The sequence below is a fragment of the Arachis ipaensis genome, chromosome B3 (assembly GCF_059453495.1).
Source record: "Arachis ipaensis isolate K30076 ecotype BB chromosome B3, ASM5945349v1, whole genome shotgun sequence".
Lineage (NCBI taxonomy): Eukaryota > Viridiplantae > Streptophyta > Magnoliopsida > Fabales > Fabaceae > Arachis > Arachis ipaensis.
Genome location: NC_142438.1, coordinates 81670384 through 81687051, shown reverse-complemented (window position 1 = coordinate 81687051; position 16668 = coordinate 81670384). Strand labels below are relative to the sequence as shown.

The 16668-nt window shown below is 37.0% G+C and overlaps 1 protein-coding gene across 1 annotated transcript in view; it reads left to right on the top strand.

The window, feature by feature from the left end:
* Nucleotides 1-4895: 4895 nt before the first annotated feature.
* Nucleotides 4896-16668, top strand: part of LOC107634455 (transcription factor bHLH77-like) — a 44217-nt gene continuing 32444 nt past the window's right edge. Inside the window, exon 1 of the mRNA XM_088507250.1 lies at nucleotides 4896-5048. Within this exon, the coding sequence (XP_088363376.1) occupies nucleotides 4896-5048 (153 nt within the window). The remainder of the gene's footprint in view (nucleotides 5049-16668) is intronic.

The following is a 16668-nucleotide window of genomic DNA, read 5'->3' as shown; positions in this document are numbered from 1 at the left end:
TGAAATTGTAAAGAAAACAAGATGAGAACAATAATCAAAACCTAGATCTAAGATGGAAATAAGCCTAAGAACCCTAATTCTAGAGAGAAGAGGGAGCTTCTCTCTCTAGAAACTAAACTACATGATGCTGTTCTACAACTAAGTGCTCCCCCTTTGCTCAATCTTCAATTCTGCATCAAATACCCTCAGAAACGAGTTAGTTTGGGCCTGGGCAGCTCATAAATCGCCCCAAGCGATTTCACTTTAAGTGGGTCACGTGCCGAGCATCACGCTTACGCGTGGGTGACGCGTGTGCGTCGTTGGCAAAAACCTCTATCCACGTGTACGCGTGCTTGACACGTGCGCGTGGCTTGAAAAAAATCTCCAATGCACACGTACGCGTGCATGACGCATGCGCGTGGCCCTCAATTCTCCAAAAACTCACTTCTTCATGAATTCTCCCTTTTGCATGATTTTCTCTTCAATTCTTCCATCCAATACTTGTCTTATGAACCTGAAATCACTCAACAACACACATCAAGGCATCGAATGGAATTAAAGTGAATTAAAATCACCAATTTAAGGGCCTAAAAAGCATATTTTTACACTTAAGCACAAATTAAGGGAGAATTATAAAACCATGGTATTTCATTGAACAAATGTGGGAAAAGGTGATAAAATCCTCTAAATTAAGCACAAGATAAACCATAAAATTGGGGTTTATCAAACCTCCCACACTTAAACTAAGCATCTCCTCATGCTAAAATCAAGAAAGAAGCAAAGGGTATCAACATTTATTCAATGCAAACTAACTATATACAACCTATCTATGTGCAATCTATCTAAATGCAATCTATCTACATGAATGCATCTACTTGTTCAAAACAATCAATTTCCAAGAATACATATAAGTACAAGGGCTAAAGCATTAACAATCAAATCAACCCACAATTGAATTGAATCATTGAAAGATTTTACAAACTTGTAAGAAAAGATGATCATGGGTGGAAACATGTAATTAAGCAATCGAACCCTCACCGAATATGTATCCGCTCTAGGCACTCAAGTGTATAGGGTTGATTCACTCAATTCTCCCCTAATCGTGCTTTCCAAGATTTGTTTTTCATCTAACAATGAACAGTTATTCCATGCATGCATACAAGTATCATGAGGACTTTCCCATAGGTTGTAATGGGGCTAGGGTTAAGGTAAGGATGCATATGGTCAAGTGAGCCTGAGATTTGAATCTTTGATTAACATAAGCTTCCTACCCAACCTATATAACAACTTATAAAATTCTAAACAAACCTAACTACCCATTCTTCACTTTTTCACATACTCATGCATTCTCTTTTGATCACCACACATATGCATTGATTATTATTGAACTTTACTTTGGGGCATTTTTGTCCCCTTTTTATTGCGATTCTTTTTCTTTCTTTTTCTATTTCTATTATTTTTTATTTATTTATTTTTTTATCTTATTATTTTTTTTTCTTTTCAAACTAAAATATATACAAGAACATCAATGCATATGGTTTACACATGATTAATACATGAGTATGTACCCAATTCCCAAGATTTTCAACACAAATACAAAATATACTTTTATCTCTACCCAATGTTCCCAACTCTCCCAAAATCAAATGATAAACACTCTCACTAGCCTAAGCTAATCAAAGATCCAAATTTAGGGCATTTATTATTTTTCACTTAGGCTTGTAATGTGCTAACATTAAGAACAAATGGGTTAAGCATAGGCTCAAAATTGGCTAACAATGGATGATAAAAGGTAGACTATTTGGGTAAGTGAGCTATTTGAAACAATGGCCTCAATCATATAAGTGCATTCATACACAAAATAATGGACATAAAAAGTCAAACAAATCAAGGATTACAATCATAGAAAGAGAATAATGCACACAAGAATGAAAATAAGATGTTATATGATGTAACCACACAATTAGGCTCAAGTCTCACAATTGTTCGTTTGTGCATCAGTCATATAACCCATTTGAATTGTGTGGTTGGGATCAAACAAATTTTCTGGAATATCACCCACCATCACCAATTGATTATTCTAATGGTGGTTGGGAATATCACCAAGAAATCACAGATTCTGAGCACTCCAATCAATGGAGATATGCTTTAGAGCCACAAGATGAGCAAGACAAATTCATGGGATATTGTCCACCATCACAATATGATTCAAGTCATTATCCTAATGATGGCTGGAAATATCACCAAGAAATGATAGATGCTGAAGCAATTCACATGAGATATGATCCAGAATCACAAGATGATTTATGTCATTACCCTCATGGTGTCTGGACATGTCAACAAGAGTGTGAACAATAAGTTGAAATGGTTGATGACAAGTCATCTTATGCTAGTTTTACAAGCATTTTTCATTAGTTTCATTAGGTTTTATGCACTTTCTTGCATGATAAGTAAGTAATTGGAGTGGATTTTCATGATTATATTGAATCAATCAAACATCATTTATTTTACACAAAATCATAGGTTTTATGCTAGAATTGATTGATTTTATAAATGATACAATGATCTAGTGATTTTTATGGGACTTTGATTAGTTGTTTGGTTGCATGTAGGTGAAGAAATGATGAAAAGAAGAAAGAGGAATCTTGGAGCACGCTTTATACCTTAGGCCACACTTTTAAAAGCGTGGCCCATGACATTCAAGCGTGGCATTCACAAGGGAACAAAGCAAACAAAGGGTAGCATTTGGAAATGTGAACGCTACATTCACTTGTTGCAACTTTCTCGTGACTCAAAGCTGGGCACTAGGCAAGCCAAGGGTAGCATTCCAAAATGTGAACGCCGCGCTCACATTCTCTATCTTTTTTGTGCCTCAATCAAGGGAAGAAAGGCACACAAGGCCAAGCACCAAGAGAGCAAGGCCAGCGTTCAAAACATTGAACGTAGCGCATCAAAGAAGCCAAGTGTGCACAAAGCAAAACAAAAGGCAGCGTTTGGAAAAGGCAACGTAGCGCTCCCTTGTGCCAACGTTTTCGAGCTTCAAGCCTTGGGAGGAAGACTCACCAAGAGAAAGCATTTGAAAAAGGCAACGTAGCGCTCCCTTTCTTCACCTTTTTCGTGCCTCTAAGCCAAGGAAAGCAAGCAATAAAGTGTAGCGCTCACAATTTGAACGTAGCGTTCAAAGTGTGAATGCTATGGACAAGGAGCTGCAAGGCAAGAGAGCTTGGCACAAGGGGAGGCAATAGTGAACGTAGCGTTTACAAAACCAAACGGAGCACTCCCCTGGGAGCTGACTCATGCTTCCAACCCAACTTAAACCGAAGCCAACTGGACCCATCTTTCTTCAAATCCAAAATTCAAAAGGCCCACTCCAAAGTTTGAAGACCAAAATAAAAAGTGTATAAATAGGATTAAGTTTGATTTGTAAAGGACCTTTAGCTCATTTCAGTTTTCTCACTTTTAATTTTCATTTGTTTTGAATTTGGGATTTGGGAATTGGATCTAGTTTTCTTTCTGCATTTTTATTTCTTCTGCAATTTCTACTATCTGCTCTTGGATTTTGAATTGAGATTGAAGAGCTCCATTGATTCCTGATCTGAGAATCATCCTTCACTTTTCTTTTCAATTGTTCTAAGAATTGGATCTAAATCTTCTCTTCTGTTTTCAATTTAATTTTCTTCTGCAAATTTCTTTTCAGCTTGATCAAGAGAGTAATTGAGATCTAGATCTGCTTCCTAATCTCATTGCTCTTCTTTGATCTTCAATTTCTCTTAAGAATTTCATAATTGACTCAAGTTTTCTTGCTGTTTTGTTTCTTGAAGCAATTTTCAATTTTTGTTCTTGCTACTGAGATCCAGATCTGAATTCTTGCATCTCAGAGCTCTCTGATTTACTTTAGCTTCCAATTTCTAGTTTAATTCTGAATCCCAATACCCAAATCCTTTTGTTCTTCAAAGCAATTTACATTTCTCAGCAATTTAGATTCAGAAAATTTACATTTTTCCACTTTAAGTTCTACAATTTACTTTTCTTGCAATTTAAGTTTCATCTCTTTTACTTTCTTGCACTTTAAGTTACTGCAATTTACCTCTTATGCACTTTACTTTTCTGCTCATTTTACCTTCTACACTTTCATTTTCTTGCAATTTAGCTTCTGTTAATCAAAATCACTCAAATCATCAAATATTCGCTTAACTAAATTCATCACCTAACTAAAATTGCTCAATCCATCAATCCTGTGGGATCGACCTCACTCTCGTGAGTTATTACTACTTGATGCGACCCGGTACACTTGCTGGTGAGTTTGTGTGGAATTGTTTTTCCCTCATCAATGGGACACTTTCCAGAAACACAATATAATCCAGATTGTGATGAGTCTAACAACTACTCATATTGTGGCTGGGAAAGTCAAAATCAAAGAGATCTTAGTGATCCATACTGTGTCATCAAGAGACATCTTCACAAGAGTGTACTTTCAATAAATTCATGCAAGATTGTCCCCAATGCAACAAGATGATCCATACTGTGATGAATTCCACAATTCTTCAAGTTATGATTGAGAGGATCAAAATCAGAGAGCACTCAATGTGTCATACTCCATTAATCAAGACCCATCATCACTTGAGAAAACCTTCAATTCATTCATGAAAAATTGTCCAACCTCACCTCCTAGTTTCTCATATGAAAATCCTTCATCACCTGATGATGCCTCAACACAAAGTTTTCTCCACGATCCATACCAACCATAAAATTCATTCCAAAATTCACAAAATTCATTCCACGCCCCTCAAAACATCACCACAACACATCCATGCCCACAAAATTTCTCTCAACCTTCATCCCTTAAGCTAGCATTTGAACAATAACTTCAAACATCCATAGACTCTTGGAAAGAACAAGAAACCCTCTAAAATAAGATGGATGGATATTTGGAGCAAGCAAGGAGAAACAAAGAATTACTAAGCAAGGAAGATGAGGACCACTGGGTGGATGTGAAGGAGGAAGTAGAAGAGCAAGATGAAGAGGCTACTGTATCAAGTGAAATTTCAATGGAGGAGGAGGTTGTGGAGGTAGTTGAACCCGAGACTACATATCTACAGAAGCCACTTGAGATGAGAAAGGAACATGAACATTCACAACCCTCACAAACTTCCTTAAACCAAAGATTCTCAGCACTTAAATCTGTGATTGAAAAATATGAAGAGGAGATGAAGAAATCTTGGGAAGATCAACAAACCTCCTCCATAAAAGTGCTATTAAACCAGATGTTGAGTGTAAAGGAGGAAGTGAAGGAACAAGAAAGTGAGGAAGACAATCAAGGAAGCTCATACTCAAGTGAAGCAGAGAATTACATAGATGAAGGGCTCATTGGACTACCAATTCAAAAGGCTTTTGATGAAGATAATGCTCCAACCATCACACAACCACCAAGTACTGATATCCAAGAAGTGAAGGTAACTAACAAGAGCACCAATCCTACCCCTAATCCATCAAGAAAGCTCAATCAAGCCATTAACAAAAGGAATCTTGCTGAGGAGTGATGAGCGGATAATTTATACGCTTTTTAGCATTGTTTTTAGGTAGTTTTTAATAGGGTTTAGCTACTTTTTAGTATATTTTTATTAGTTTTTAAGCAAAATTCACATTTCTGGACTTTACTATGAGTTTGTGTGTTTTTCTGTGATTTCAGGTATTTTCTGGCTGAAATTGAGGGACCTGAGCAAAAATCTGATTCAGAGGCTGAAAAAAGACTACAGATGCTGTTGGATTCTGACCTCCCTACACTCGAAATGGATTTTCTGGAGCTACAAAAGCCCAATTGGCACACTCTCAACTTCGTTGGAAATTAAACATCCTGGGCTTTCCAGCAATATATAATAGTGCATACTTTGCCTAAGATTTGGTAGCACAAACTGGCGTTTAAACGCCAGCTCCTTACCCTTTTCTGGCGTTAAACGCCAGAACTGGCATAAAAGTTGGAGTTAAACGCCCAAACTGGCACAAAAGCTGGAGTTCAATGCCAGGAATAGCCTATGTACATGGAATCTTCAGTGCTCAGCCCAAACACACACCAAGTGGGCCCCGGAAGTAGATTTCTGCACTATCTATCTTAGCTTACTCATTTTCTATAAACCTAGGTCACTGGTTCATTATAAAAACAACTTTTAGAGATTCATTTTGTACCTAATGACATTTTTTACATCTGAATTTTATATCTTCTATGGCATGAGTCTCTAAACTCCATGGTTGGGGGTGAGGAGCTCTGCTGTGTCTTGATGGATTAATGCAATTACTACTGTTTTCTATTCAATCACGCTTGTTTCTATTCTAAGATATTCACTCGCAGTTCAACATGATGAATGTGATGATCTGTGACACTCATCATCATTCTCAACCTATGAACGCGTGCCTGACAACCACTTCCATTCTACCTTAGATTGAGTGTGTATCTCTTGGGTTCCGGGTTCACGAGTTCGATTGTATCTCCTGACAACAGAGAATTCGAATCCGTGAGACTAGAGTCTTCGTGGTATAAGCTAGAATAAACTGGCAGCATTCTTGAGATCCAGAAAGTTTAAACCTTGTCTGTGGTATTCTGAGTAGGATCTGGGAAGGGATGACTATGATGAGCTTCAAACTCATGAATGTTGGGCGCAGTGACAGTGTGCAAAAGGATCAATGGATCCTATTCCAACATAAGTGAGAACCGACAGATGATTAGCCATGCCGTGACAGCACATTTGGACCATTTTCACTAAGAGGACGGATGGTAGCCATTGACAACGGTCATCCACCAACATACAGCTTGCCATGGAAGAAGCCTTGCGTGCGTGAAGAAGAAGACAGTAGGAAAGCAGAGACTCAGAAGACCGAGCATCTCCAAAACCTCAACCTATTCTCCATTACTGCATAACGAGTATTATTTAATCCATGTTCTTTTACTCATTCCAATTAAAACTGAGAATCATTATTAGCATCCTGACTAAGTTTTACAAAATAACCATAGCCTGCTGATGTTAGGATTTTTGCTAGTAAAGAATTTTATAAAAATAGTCGCATTGTAGATATAGATTCTAAACCAACAGAAATCCCTTCGTACAAACGTTTTGGTTGTCACAAGTAACAAACCCCTTTTTAAAATTGATAACCAATTATTTATACCTCGGGTCGTCTTCTCAAGGAATTGCAGGGAGGTATGTTCTTATTATTGGTTATGAGTCTTGTAAATTGGGGGTTTTGAAAGTAAGGAAGCAGTATGTTGAATGATAATAAGAATAAAATAAATAACTATAAAATATACTCTTGGCAAGGTATGAAAACTGGAAGTCCTATCCTGGCTATCCTTATCACTTGTAATGAGAATTGGATTTTTCTCCCACTTTGTTAACCTCTAACTATGAAGGTAAGTTAAGTGGATGAATTAATTCTAATTCCTCAAGTCCTAGTCTTTCCTTGGGAAAAGTTAGAGTTATTGGAACCCGAATTAATTCTGGAAGAATTTCAATTTTCAATCAACCATGAGTTTGATAACTCAAGCGTCTCCAATGACTCAACCAAAGCCAAAAGGGAAAAATCTAAATTATTTATATAAATAAAAGAAAGCAATCATAATTCTAAAATACCTCAATTAGCACTAATAAAGATATCAAATGTAACATGGAAGAGTTCTTAAATTAAATTAGAAAAATAAATAAAAGAAACATTGAACCTGTAATGAAGAAGAAATAATCCTAAATTCTAAAACTAAATCCTAAGAGAGAGGAGAGAACCTCTCTCTTTAAAAATTAAATCTACTCCTAAAATTGTGAATGTGAAAGCTTGATTATGAATGGATGCATTCCCCCACTTTATAGCCTCTAATCTGTGTGTTTTGGGCTAAAAACTGGGTCAAAAACAGCCCAAAAATTGCTCCCAGCGATTTCTGTTACGTTCAGGTCGTGGGAAGGTGACGCGGAGGCGTCCTCCACGCGGTGGCGTGGATTGAAGTTCGTAGATGCAATGCGGGCGCGTCATTCACGCGTTCGCATCGTCTAACGTTGGGGCAGCTATGGCAAATTATATATCAAATTGAAGCCCCGGACGTTATCTTTCCAACGCAACTAGAACCGCATCATTTGGACCTCTATAGCTAAAGTTATAGCCATTTGAGTGCGAAGAGGTCAGCCTGGACAGCTTAGCAATTTCTCCAACTTCTTGTATTCCTTCCACTTTTGCATGCTTCCTTTCCATCCTCTGAGCCATTCCTGCCCTGTAATCTCTGAAATCACTTAACACACATATCAAGGCATCTAATGGTAATAAGAGAGGATTAAACATAGGGAACTTAAGGCCAAAGAAGCATGTTTTCAATCAAAGTACATAATTAGGAAGGCAAATGTAAAACCATGCAAATAGTATGAATAAGTGGGTAAAGAGTTGATAAAAACCACTCAATTGAGCATAAGATAAACCATGAAATAGTGGTTTATCAACCTCCCCATACTTAAACCATTAGCGTGTCCTCATGCTAAGCTCAAGAGAAACTATAAAGGGTGAAGAGGAATGGTAGAATGTGTGAAATGCAACCTATGAATGCAACTAAATGCAAAATGTTTCTACCTACTTGGTTAAAAGTAAATAAACTTTTCAAGACAAATATAAATCAAATCCCACTAATCTAAATCATACAATAAAAGACAAATAAACTTGTAGGAAGATATCTTATAAAAGTAGGGAACATAGAATTAAGCATTGAACCCTTACTGCTGGTAGTGTATATGCACTCTAATCACTCAAGTGTATAGGGTAATTCACTCTACTCTTCTCTAATCATGATTTCTAAACTTTGTTCTTCATCTAACCAATCAACAAATATTTAATGTACCAATGCAAATATCATGAGGTCTTTTCAAGGTTGTAATGGGGCTAAGGTAAGGGTGAGGGTATATATATATGGTTAAGTGAGCTATAAATTGAATCTTTAATTAACCTAAGCTTTCACCTAACATACATATTCTCTATATAATTCTAATTCATGCGTAGCTACCCAAAATTCTCACTTTTGTATCACATACTCATGTATCAACTTTTCTTTAATTTTATCACATATGCATTGATTTTTTTCATTAATTTAACATTGGGGTAATTTTGTCCCCTTATTTAATTTGCTCTTTTTCTTTTCTTTTTCTCTTTCGCTTTTTTTTTAATTAGAAAAATAAACATAACTTATCAATGCACATGGATTTTTAATTTTTCTAGTCTCACATGAGTAGGTACCCAAATTCCAAATATTTTATCAAATTAAAAATATAACACATTCCCTTTATAGAATGGAACAAAGCAAAGATTGCAATTATAGAGAAGAAAACACACAAGAAAAACATTTATGGTTAAATAATGTCACCATGTAAGTAAGCTCAAAATCTCACAAGTTGTGTGTTCTTTGGCTCAAAAACCATGTTCCAAATACAACTTCAAACAAGTTTTAACATAAAAATTTTTCAATTTAAATTAGTGAAATATTATAAAAAATTCTTGAAAAAGAAAATATTACTTCATCCAAGTAGTAACTAAATGCACAAAATCAAATAAACATGCAATTAACCATGCAAATGCAACAATGAACAAACAAAGAAAATAAAACAATGGTGTTGAAAAGAAGAAAATAGCTAACCCATGGAGATCGGTATCGACCTCCCCACACTTAAAGATTGCATCGTCCTCGGTGCATGCTAAGATGTACAAGTGGACGGGCTGCTCCAACTGATGTCTTTCTCTATAGATTGTGCAGATTGACTTGCCTGTCTCCCCAGTTAGAAGCTTTCCCTTTCCCTTCCTCGGTGGCCATCCTGAAAGAAGAGAAAAAGAAGGAAAGTAACTCAGAAATAAAGATAAGAACATAAATAAAATATGGGTGTTAATGCCAAATAATAAGGGTCTCATTTACATGGAAGCTTCAACATGTACGTGAGAAAACAATAGAAGCACATGGCATACCAATGGTGCAAAATTTGCAATAATGGGGAAGAGAGTGGGGAAGGAGAGATAATATAAATTCATGTCAATGCAAAAGTAGTACAGATATAAAAGATTGGCATTGATTGAAATAATATTACTTAATCAGAATTAAACAAGTCACTAAGCACCAAGAAAATACCAGAAAAGATGTAACAGTTGAATAAGAACATTTGAACACCAATGGAAAAATAATAAATTTAGAAAAGAAAATAAAAATATGCACAAAATTAAAATGAAATGAATGAAATATGCAATTAAATTAAGTAAAATAAAAAGAAAGATAAGAAGAATGAGAAGTGAAAGAAATAAAGTAAGAAAGAAGAAAAGATAGAAGAAATTAGGATTAGAAAGGAAAAGATAAGATAATTAGCGCTGATCTGGATAAGTTGTGTGGCGCAGGCGACGCGGACGCGTGAGTGACGTGGTCGCATGGTACGCGATAAGGTTAGGTGACGCGGACGCGTGGGTCACGCGATCGCGTGACTCGATTTGTGCTAGTGGCGCAAGTGCATCCTCGCATTCGCACAACTTTCCGTTTGAAATGCATTTTTGCCAAAAATCTGGGTGACGCGGACGCGTGGTTGACGCGATCGCGTGAATGGCCTTATTTCCAATATGACGGGGATGCATGGGGCACGCGTTTGCGTGAGAGGGCTTGTGCTTCTAGCATGGTTCCAGCCCCACTCCGGCCCAACTTACTGCCTTACACCCTTTTACGTCGATTTCACAAAGCCACGCGTTCGCGTGGGTCACGCGGACGCGTGGGAGGCATTTTTCCCACATGACGCGGATGCGTCAGCGATGCGGTCGTGTGGATCAATTTGTGCCACAGGCACGCCTCCAGCCACGCTCTCGCGTGACTCTCTGTTCACTTTTCTTTTTTTCCAAACGCACTGGTGACGCGGACGCGTCAGCGATGCTGCCGCGTCGCGTGCGTGCTTTTTTTTTATTCAATATGCAGATGCAAAATGCAATGATAATGTGGATGCTATGAATAATTCCAGGTTCAGTGAAAATAGAATAATATAAAACTCAAAAACAAACAAAATGAAATAAAATCAAAATTGAAGAAAAAGGAACGATCATACCATGGTGGGTTATCTCCCACCTAGCACTTTTAGTTAAAGTCCTTAAGTTGGACATTTGGTGAGCTTCCTGTTATGGTGGCTTATGCTTGAACTCATCCAGGAATCTCCACCAATGTTTGTGATTCCAATATCCTCCGGGATCCCAAATCTTGATTCAACACCCATCTTCAAGTTGATTATCATGATTCCATCCGGGTGGTTCAGCTTTAGAATCCTTACTGAGGCGTCCAAACAACTTCCTAGACCCATTCAATCGAGCTCTACGCCAACCTTTGCGTTTAAACTTAAAGCTTCAAACCATAATGAACCTTGCAGGACAATTCTTACTACTGGTCATCTTCCTCTTACTCTTAATGCCACAAAGAGCTCTAAGTTGACCATCCGTCTCTAGTAGCCCATATTCAAGTGGGATTAGAATGCTAAGGGATATGAATTTTACCCACTTGAATGTTGTGAAGGATGATGGCAACTTAGGGGGAGGGGTCTCCAATAACTTTGGCAAGGTGATTTCAAGCTCCACTCCCTTGTGCTCTTTGACAATTTCCACCTCTTTGCAAACTTCTTTAATTTCAACCTCTTCCTCTTGGTAGCTTTCTTCCAATTCAATCTCTTCTTCATTACTCACCAAGGGCATGGGAGGCTGTGCTTCTGCTTCTTTAGTCTCCATTTCTTGATCAACCTCTTCCAAGTCTTCAACCATGGTATGCCTTGGAGGTTGTACACTCTCCTCAACATCAACATCAACATCAAACACCGTGGAAGGAGGCTTTGTGACTGGACTTTCCAATTGAGGTACAACATCTCTTAAGTTTGCAACCACTTCTTCCTTTTTAATAATTGCTGCTTTGTCCAGTTGTTTAAGTATAAAATCATACTCATCCTCGATGATTTTCTTTCCATGACAATTCCTTTCAACTACTCCTTCATCTTCAAGCGTCTCTCCTACCCTTACCCGTAGGGCCTCCTCCAGCTCTTTATGAAGTATGGATTCGCGAAGATGATTCCTTCTTTCCTGTTATATATCAATAGCATAATTGGTATCATCTTGCTCTTGGATTGATGGATGTGGGTGCTCTTCCATGGAGGGTGGTGATGGGATGAAAAGATCATTATGTGGTTGAAAAGGAAGTGCACTAGAGCTTGAGGGTTGAATATTGGAGGTAGAGGGTTGGTTCATGCGGGATATAAGATTTTGGAGTGTAAAGGTGAGACCAATAATGTTAGAGATGAGTGTATTGTTATCCAATAGAGGTTGGGGTGGATCTATGTATGGCTCATTCGGTTCATGGGGTGGTTGGTATGGTGGATGTGGGTTAGGGTCATATGGAGGTAAATGGTGAAAAGGGGCTTGTGAGTATGGTGGTCCAAAGTCATGTTGAGGAAAGGGTTTATAGGCATATGGTGGTGGTTGTTGATAGTCCATTGGAGGTGGTTGTTGCCATGAGGGTTGATCAAATCCTTGTGGCTCCTCCCATCTTTGATTGTTCCAACCTTGATGCCTGTTCTCATTGTAATTTCTTCTTCCTGCAACATAATTGTAACCAGACTCATAGCGATGGGGGTGAGAACTCATAATAGCAAATAAAAATTAAAAAATATAAAATAAAAACAAATTTAAATTAAAAGGTTATTTAAAATTTGAAATTTGAATTTTTGAAATTTTGAATTTTAAATTTTTGAAATTTGAATTTTGAAATTTTAAATTTTGAATTTTGAAATAGGAATTTTAAATTTTTAAATTTGAATTTTGAAAATTGAAATTTGAAATTTGAAATTTAAATATTGAATTTTGAAATTTGATTTTTGAAATAAGGTAAGATAAGATTTTGAAAAAGATATGATTTTTTTTTTAAAAAGATTTGAATTTTGAAATTTTAAATTTTGAAATTTGAGATTTGAATTTTAAATTTTTAAATTTGAGTTTTGAAAACTGAAATTTGAAATTTTGAAATTTAAATTTTGAATTTTTGAATTTTAATGAGGAAAGATAAAAACAATAAAATGACACCAAACTGAAAATTTTTAGATCAAAACGAAGGAAACAACTAAGAACAACTTGAAGGTCAAGATGAACGCGAAGAACAACTTGAAGATCAAGATGAACACCAAGAACAAATTTTTTTTGAAAAATTTTTAATAACTAAATAAAAACCAATAACCTCTTAATTTACGAAAAAGTAAAAATAAAAACAAATAAACAAGTAAAAAGCAAATATTTATAATAACCAATAATAAGGCACACGTTTGCAATTCCCCGGCAACGGCGCCATTTTGACGTTAGGATTTTTGCTAGTAAAGAATTTTATAAAAATAGTCGCGTTGTAGATATAGATTCTAAACCAACAGAAATCCCTTCGTACAAATGTTTTGGTTGTCACAAGTAACAAACCCCGTTTTAAAATTGATAATCGAGTATTTATACCTCAGGTCGTCTTCTCAAGGAATTGCAGGGAGGTATGTTCTTATTATTGGTTGTGAGTCTTGTAAATTTGGGGTTTTGAAAGTAAGGAAGCAGTATGTTGAATGATAATAAGAATAAAATAAATAACTATAAAATATACTCTTGGCAAGTTATGAAAACTGGAAGTCCTATCCTGTCTATCCTTATCAATTGGAATGAGAATTAGATTTTTCTCCCACTTTGTTAACCTCTAACTCTGAAGGTAAGTTAAGTGGATGAATTAATTCTGATCCTCAAGTCCTAGTCTTTCCTTGGGAAAAGTTAGAGTTATTGGATCCCGAATTAATTCTGGAAGAATTCCAATTTTCAATCAAGCATGAGTTTGATAACTCAAGCGTCTCCAATGACTCAACCAAAGCCAAAAGGGAAAAATCTAAATTATTTATATAAATAAAAGAAAGCAATCATAATTATGAAATACCTCAATTAGCACTAATAAAGATATCAAATGTAACATGGAAGAGTTCATAAATTAAATTAGAAAAATAAATAAAAGGAACATTGAATCTGTGATGAAGAAGAAATAATCCTAAATTCTAAAACTAAATCCTAAGAGAGAGGAGAGAACCTCTCTCTTTAAAAGCTACATCTACTCCTAAAATTGTGAATGTGAAAGCTTGATTATGAATGGATGCATTCCCCCACTTTATAGCCTCTAATATGTGAGTTCTGGGCTGAAAACTGGGTCAAAAACAGCCCAGAAATTGCTCCCAGCAATTTCTGTTACGTTCAGGTCGCGGGAAGGTGACGCGGAGGCGTCGTCCACGCGGTGGCGTGGATTGAAGTTTGCAGATGCGACGCTGCGCGTCATTCACGCGTTCGCATCACTTAACATCGGGGCAGCGATGGCAAATTATATATCAAATTGAAGCCCCAGACGTTAGCTTTCCAACGCAACTGGAACCGCATCATTTGGACCTTTATAGCTAAAGTTATAGCCGTTTGAGTGCGAAGAGGTCAGGCTGGACAGCTTAGCAATTTCTCCAACTTCTTGTATTCCTTCCACTTTTGCATACTGCCTTTCCATCCTCTGAGCCATTCCTGCCCTGTAATCTCTGAAATCACATAACACAAATATCAAGGCATCTAATGGTAATAAGAGAGGATTAAACATAGGGAACTTAAGGCGAAAGAAGCATGTTTTCAATCAAAGCACATAATTAGGAAGGCAAATGTAAAACCATGCAAATAGTATGAATAAGTGGGTAAAGAGTTGATAAAAACCACTCAATTGAGCACAAGATAAACCATAAAATAGTGGTTTATCACCTGCTTTAAACCGACAATCTCCGTGGGATCGACCCTTACTCACGTAAGGTATTACTTGGATGACCTAGTGCACTTGCTGGTTAGTTGTGCGGAATTGCAAAAGTGTGATTGTGATTTCGTGCACCAAGTTTTTGGCGCCGTTGCCGGAGATTGTTCGAGTTTGGACAACTACGGTTTATTTTTTTTGAATTATTAATATTCAAAGTTTTCTTGTTTGTTTTCTTTGTTTTGATCTAAAAATTCTAAGTTTGGTGTCATTCTGTTGTTTTTCTCTTTCCTTATAAAATTCAAAAAAAAAAGGAAGAAATATCTTTTCCTTTAATTGCTCATAATTTTCGAATTCATTAGGTTGATTTGGTCAAAATTTTAAAATCATATCTTTTTCAAAACTTTTATTGTCTAATTATTTTATTTTATTTTTCTTTATTTATTTATTCGGTTGTTTTTAATTAAATAAAATAAAAATAAAAAAATAATTTATTTGCAATCCACATCATCTCCCTTTCTCCATTATGGATCTAAGTGGAAATGAACAGTCCAGAAGAACTCTGGGGTCATATGCTAACCCCATTACTGCTGCATATGGGAGTAGTATCTATATACCTCCCATCAAAGCAAGTAGCTTTGAGCTAAATCCTCAGCTCATTATCATGGTGCAGCAAAATTGCCAGTATTCCGGTCTTCCACAGGAAGAACCTACTGAGTTTCTGGCACAGTTCTTGCAAATTGCTGACACGGTACGTGTCAAGGAAGTAGATCAGAATGTCTACAGATTATTACTGTTTCCATTTGCTGTAAAAGATCAAGTTAAGAGGTGGTTAAATAACCAACCCACAGCAAGCATAAGAACATGGAAACAGTTATCAGACAAATTCTTGAATCAATATTTCCCTCCAAAAAGGATGACACAGCTAAGGCTGGACATCCAAGGCTTTAAACTAGAGGATGATGAATCCCTTTATAATGCCTGGGAGAGGTACAGAGGGATGCTAAGAAAATGTCCCTCCGAAATATTTTCAGAGTGGGTGCAGTTAGACATCTTCTACTACGGGCTTATAAAAAAAGCTCAAATATCTCTAGATCACTCAGCTGGTGGATCTATACACATGAGAAAGACAATTGAAGAGGCTCAAGAGCTCATTGATACAGTTGCTAGAAATCAGCATCTGTACTTAAGCAGTGAGTCCTCCCCGAAAGAAGAGGCTAAAGCAGTATCCACTGAACTTATCCCTCAAGAACAAGTTGCTGAACTCAATCAACAATTGCTTGCTATAACAAAACTGTTTGCAGAATTCAAGGAGATGCTCCGAGACACTAAAAATGCTAACCAAAATATGGAAGCACAATTGGATCAGGCAAGACAACAGCTATCTAAATAGATAACAGAAGAATGCCAAGCTATTCAATTAAGGAGTGGAAAGACATTGAATAATTCAGCTCAACGTAGCAGAAAGCCAAGAAAGGAACAACTGACAGAGGATGACCAAACCACTGCTCAAAATCCCTCTAAGGACAGTAAGAGCCCAGAGAGGAATACTTCTGGCATTTAAATGCCAGAAAAGGGTGGAAAATTGGCGTCAAACGCCCCGTGGATGCCCATCATTGGTGTTCAAACACCAGAAAGGGGTGAAAAACTGGCGTTAAACGCCCATTCCTTGCTCAGTTCTGGCGTTCAAACGCCAAAAAAGGGTAAAAAATTGGCGTTAAACGCCCATCCAACCCCTAATCCTAGCGTTTAAACGCCAATGAGGAATCAGACACCTGCAAGTGCTGACTGTAACCCTCCTAAGAAGGCTTCTCTAACCACCCCTGTAGGAAATAAACCTGCAGCAACTAAGGTTGAGGAATACAAAGCCAAGATGCCTTATCCTCAGA